The sequence below is a fragment of the Ahaetulla prasina genome, chromosome 4 (assembly GCF_028640845.1).
Source record: "Ahaetulla prasina isolate Xishuangbanna chromosome 4, ASM2864084v1, whole genome shotgun sequence".
In the NCBI taxonomy this organism is placed as follows: Eukaryota; Metazoa; Chordata; class Lepidosauria; order Squamata; family Colubridae; genus Ahaetulla; species Ahaetulla prasina.
The window spans coordinates 42,388,872-42,395,070 of NC_080542.1; the positions used below are offsets into that span (position 1 = coordinate 42,388,872).

Sequence of the window (6,199 nt, forward strand, 5' to 3'; positions counted from 1 at the left end):
AGTCACCTTAATGTCTATTTTGAAGAGACCTTGATTTATATAGCCCCAATACCTTTGCACAAAGATGCCTTCAGGTATACAAAGGTAGGTGAGACCTAATCTTTCACAGTTTGTAGTTATTTAGCCTCAATTTCTATGACAAAGGTGGCTTAAAATGTTAGATGTCTCTAAAACAGCCAGAATATTTAAATTCTAATCAGCAATGCCTATAAAATAAACTTCTGGCATGACACCAACGCTACCGGACCTGGTTTAAATGAGGGACAGCAACACAACACAACACGAGCTCTTGTCAGTTTATTACATTGCCGAGTTACACTAGTCCAGACTAAAAGGAACCTGATGTGATTACATTATGCAAGCTGGCTTGGTTAAAACTAATGAGGCAGGACACAAAGAATCTTTCATAGCAGGGAAGTCATCGCCCTTGAAACTTTGGTGACCCACAAATCTTAAAACCCATGGACTTTCAGCTGATCGTCTTTAGCCAGTCCAATCTGAAAAAAGAAAAGTTTGATTTAGATTAAATAGTAAGAATGTGACCTACTCCAGTAAAATTAACAACTGCATTTATTTTACACTGACAGCAAGATAAAACCAGCTACTTCTGAACAAAATCTTTTGGCTTTAATTTAGTAGCAGAAATCAAATATATAAAATATTATGTGCACAAGTCCAACAATAAATTGAGCAATAAAACCCATAAATTTTAAATGGCTGTGTTCACCTCAATGAGGAATTGGCATATATTCTTCCGTTGGTCTCCTTGAAGCTGAATCACTTCTCCATACTCTGGATGCTCAATCACAGTACCATTGCAGGCAAATTTCTACAGAAAAAAAAAGCAGATATTAACTATTTACTTCTAATCACTTACCAAGGGTAAAGCAGTTACTGGGGATTAAGAATTTCACAAATACCTTCTTGAAGGCCTTCACCAGTTTCTTTTTATCATAATCATCGGCAATGCCTTGGACTGTGGTGAGGGTTTTTCTGCCGTTCCTCTGCTGGATCCTTATATGGATGTAGTCCTCAGTCCCAGCAGGAAGTAAGTCATCACCCTTACTTGCATCAGCAAAGGGGTCTGAAAAAAGTTGAAATTTTATTGTTATTAAGAAGAAAAAGGTGCAATTTCAGTTAGTTTAAGGATTTATCAATGTTGTGTGAACCCAAATCACCTTCCTAAACTCAGGAAACCGTTAGTTCATTATTGGAGAGGGGAAAGTGTGATCGACAGATTTAAGGTCGGAAAATGGGCATCTTCAGCTACATATTTCAAGTTCAACCACTCTGGAGATTGAAAGGATGTTGGCAGATCTATCTAAGGTCCCCGTCATCCATTTTCTGAATCAGTTGAAACCTCAAACGTCTTTGCTCGCCCTTCTTATTAAAGCAGGAAAAATGGTTCTTCCCCACTTCCTGCCCAGATGTGGAAACGAGGCCGCTTCCAGCGGATAACCAAAGGGAGACATTCTTCGTTACCACGTGACTCGGGAGAGCCCTCCCACTTTGCAGGGTGATGCAACCGTCAGGAATTCGCAAGTGCGTCAACAAGGGGGGGGGAAAGAGAAGGAGCAAACAAGATGGCGGATCTTAACAATGCCGTCTTCTTACATTCATCCTTAATAGTTATCGGTATCCATCTTTTAGGCGCCTGTCCGCGTTTCCAATCCCCACTACGAGGCGCATTTTAGGTCAAGCTAGGCCAGGGCGGCCTGCTCCCCCTCCCAGTTCTTGGAATCGCTGGCTTCCTTCCTATCTTGGATTCGACCAATGAAATCGCTCCCCCCCCGGCAGCCGAACTGTCCCCCCCCCCCGCTGCCGAAGAGACTCCTCCTGGTAGGCCTTACTCCTTCCCACCCCCTCCCGCCGCAGCCCTCCGCCTTCTGTCATCCCCCCACCTTCCCGTCCGAGCTCTGAAGACAATTGCTTCCCTTCCCCACTCCGGGGTTCTCCGATGACCTCCCCCCCCACCCGCATCGGGGCCCAAGCGAACTCCACCTCTGGCCTGACGCGGCCTTCCCCACCGTCCATTTCCGTCCCGCAACCCGCCGATCCCGGAGCCCCCTCACCGAAGGAGTGGAGGTTCTGGATAGCGGACATACGACGCGCTTCGCTTCCCCTTTTCCCCGGGTCGGAAGCAACAACAGCAACGGCGACAGCAAAAGGCGGGGCGCGGCAACAACAACAGCAGCGACGGTGGCTCCTCAGCCTCTCCGAGACGCCTAAAAAAGGAAAAGGCAGCAGGAAGGGCGGGTTTAAAACGTCCGACGGGTTATATAGCAGTGAGGGGTTTATGACGTCAACGCGCCTCGGGAGGCGGCCGCAAGGATTGGCTGGAAAGAGGAAAACTTGAAGGGGGGGATGGGAAAGGTTGGGTTGTGGGCGTAGCTCCGTCAAACTCAGCTCCTCCCTTCTCCAGCTTCCGCATTTTATGATGCAGAAGGTAGCGCAAACTGGACATAACTGGCTCTCCTTGTGACGCCACGGATGTTGGCGGGGATTGGCTGAAAAGCGCGGAAGGCGGGGAAACGGCCGTACGTTGCAGCGGACGCGGGGAGTCTGCACCATTTTCAAGAGACGGGAGGGGCAGTTCAAATATTTCCACAAAGGAAAGCGGACAACGGGCGCATGCGCGTTAGGTTGATTTTAATGCCGTTCAAGAGTTTTTTTCCCGATAGGGATTAATTATATTAATGTTTTATTTCTAAAATAAAAGGTACTGGGATCTTGACATTCCCCTCTCCAAAGTTAAATACATTTTCTTTGATAAATTATTGCCTATTTAGTAGGCACACAGATAACAAGATTTCTTGTCCATTTTTGGGGGGAAATATTTGAACAAAAGCTATGAAGTAAAATCCATTTTTGTTAAACCAGCAATGCATTTCGGTGTCAGAGTCAAGCCTGCTTTGAAACCCAGAAATGAACATTGTATGTAGCAATAATTCCCAGCCTATAAATGAAAATGTTAAATATAGCAGTAAATTATCTCCTGAATTGTTATAATTGAACAGTGTTTTCAGAACATATTAAAACTGTTCCTGTGCTGCCTCTTGCAGACAAAACTGAAGAGTAGTTTAAATTCCCCCTTTCTGCTATTGTTTATGGGAGCCTTTATCTTTGGTGGATTACCGGTATATTGATTGCATTTATAATATTGGCAGCTTCAGAGAAACCTGAACAGAAACATCATCTGCTGCACTGGGTTGATCTCTGTCAATTGTGGGGTAGGGATATAGAGCATCCTTCCTTGCTCTCTGACCTCTCAGGAGTTTTTGATACCATTGATAGTGGTATCTTTTTGGGCTACAGAGTTTGGAGCTGAGTGGCACAGTCTTGTGCTGGTTGCCTCCTTTCTTCAAGATTGGTACCCACTGGTGTAGATATGGAGTCAAAGATCCAGTGCACAGCCTCCTCCATGGTGTGCTGCAGGGCTCAGTTCTCTCCATTCCTTTTACAGTTTACATGAAACTGCTGGTGAGTTCATTTGCTACCATGGGATGAGGTAGCATCCTTTTTTTTTTTTTTTTTTATAAAAAGTTTTATTTTTACAATCATATCAAATAATTCATCCAATGTACAGTTATATACAATTAGTCGGGCTTGCCCAGTCACCACCACCCTTTTTAACACTCTTCCCTCTTCTACCTTCTTTTACTTTCCAAACCTTCCTCTCCTTCTCTTATCTACATCCACTCCTCCCTCCACCCTACACCTTCCTTCTCCCTCTACTATCCCTCTTCCTTCCTCTTCTCCTCTTTCCTACCTCCTACTCTCTCTTTTCTCCCTCCCCACCGTTCTAAAATGGTAACTATGCAGACCCGACCCTACATTAATTATATTTCTTCAATAATCCCTGTACATTAACCATCACTCCATCTCTACCAAACCCCCAATTCCCTCCCCTTACCCCCACCCCCACCCCGACTTCCCAGAACAAAATGCAGGGTATCAAAACTAACAATCATAATCCAAAATAATTCCTAAATTATAATCTTTAGTCACACCACACTTAGTCACACTCTCAATTCCCTCTCCTTCAAAATATATCTAATACAAAATATTTCCTAAATTTACTCATATGCTATTCGATATTTTTTTATCTGATACTTATTTTAAATATAATCAATCCACATTTTCCATTCTAAAATATATTTTCTAGTATATAGTCTTTCAAGTAAGCGGAGATTTTGTCATCTCTGCCAGATTTGATACTTTGAGTGTCCATTTGTTGTTTTGTTTTGTCCATTCTTCGATTGTAGGTAATTCTTCTTTCTTCCAATACTGAGCAATCAAAAGTCTTGCGACTGTTATTAAGTTCAAAATCAATTTAGTCTCTATAGCTGTATAGTCCATAATTATTCCTAGTAGAAAGAACTGGAGTAAACTTAATCTTCTTTTTCGAAATATTCTGCATGATCCACCAGCCTTTAATCCAAAATACTTTAACTTTTTTACAAGTCCACCATATATGGTAATAAGTAGCATCTTCACAATCGCATCTCCAACATTTAGCAAGATCTAATATGTGTTTCTTGTAAACAGGTAATGTCATTTTTAAATTATTTCAAATAATGAAATACTTTCCTTCTCTTCTGCGGTGAATTCAGGCCATTAACATTCCAAGATAATAGTTTAATTGCCATTATCGGCCAAAGGAAACTTTTGGAACACCAGCCGCAGATCACATTTTACTTTAGGCCTTGCTCCTCCCACTGTTTCCATTGTAGTAGTTGCCAGTTGTTGTTGTGCCTTCATCTCTTGTTCCTTGCGTTTAGCAGCAGCTCTAGTCAGCCTTTGTTCTTTTGAATCTAAACCCGTCGTAGGTATTTCCAACACTTGTAATAAATCTTCTTCCATCACAATCTGTTCTTGTACCTGCTTCACTTCTCTTCCTTCACTTCAGCCTCCTTCTTCTAGCTTCCAATGGGGAAGACTTCCAACTTTAATACCTCAACATAAAATTCTCTTGCTTTTCCAACCGTATTGAAACGATGTACTTTCCCTGCATAATATACTATTATACCAGTTGGAATATCCCATCTATATTCAATCTGATGTTTTTTAAGTTCATTCACCAGGAAGGCAAATTCCTTCCTAGCCCTTAACATTTTGGTGGAATTTCCTTTAATATCAAGATATCTTGACCAGCAATCTGAATCTTCTCCCCCTTATATGAAGCTTGCAAAATCTGATTTCTCACTATTCTGTTTGTAAAATAAATAACAACATCCCTTGGCAACTTTTTTTGCCTTGCTATCCAAGAATTCACACGATATATTTTTTCAATTTGATAAGCCACATCTGCTGGACGAGCTGCTAATATCTCAGCAAATACTTCAGAAAAATTTCCTTAAATTCTCTTCCTTATTTTCTTTCAAACCTCGGATTCTAAGAGCAAATTCCATATTTCTTTATTGTATCAAAACTATTTCATCCTCTGTCTTTTCCATTTTACTTTGAAATTCATCCATTTTATTTTCTAATTTTGAATTATGTTGCTTAATTACTTCAACCTCCTCTTCCAATAAAATCACATTCGTTGCCAAACTTTGTACTGCCATTACAAATCCTTCTTTAACTTCTTTATTTCCACTTGAATTTCTGATATCTGCTCTTTCATTTCAGACATCTCATCAGTTATAACTTTAAATTTTTCTTCTATAAAGCCTTTTAAGTTCTCTTGTAACGCCTCTAAATTCAATGTTCTAGTCTCTGCTGTATGAGCTGGAGAGGCACCAGCTGATAAAGTTCCAAAGCTCTTTGTTACAGTAGACTTTAATTGTTTGGCTGCCATCTTCTATAAAATTATTTATTTATTTATTTCCAACTTAATATTCACTTTAAATCTTCTTAACTTGAGAAACACAGTCTTTTAAAGCAGTATTTAAAAATCTCCTAGATTCTATCAGCAGGCAGCAAAGAGTTAAAGCAGCAAGTAACATGCAAATTACCAACTGCAGAGGCACACGCTGAAAGTATCACTTTCGCTTTCCACTCGTTAACTTGTTAACAATTCGCCTCCATTTTCTTGCTGTTTTCAAGCTTGTTACAAAGTATCGGGAATCGGCTTGGCTACTTGCTTAAAGTTCTCCACTTTCGTTCTGTCGGTATAATCCTTTATTGTCCAAAATAAATCTCGGCGTTTGGTCGTGGTGATTGGTTCCAAAGCAGAAGAATCCTCGGATCTGGAGCA

The 6,199-nt window shown here is 41.1% G+C and overlaps 1 protein-coding gene across 1 annotated transcript; it reads right to left on the reverse strand.

The window, feature by feature from the left end:
* Positions 1 to 280: 280 nt before the first annotated feature.
* On the reverse strand, positions 281 to 2,259 carry EIF1 (eukaryotic translation initiation factor 1). Its single transcript, XM_058183524.1, has 4 exons — positions 2,073 to 2,259; positions 921 to 1,084; positions 728 to 829; positions 281 to 497 (listed from the first exon to the last, which is right to left on the reverse strand). The coding sequence occupies exons 1-4, from the start codon at positions 2,101 to 2,103 to the stop codon at positions 453 to 455; spliced, it is 342 nt and encodes a 113-aa protein (XP_058039507.1). The 5' UTR covers positions 2,104 to 2,259; the 3' UTR covers positions 281 to 452.
* Between the last annotated feature and the right edge of the window lie 3,940 nt (positions 2,260 to 6,199).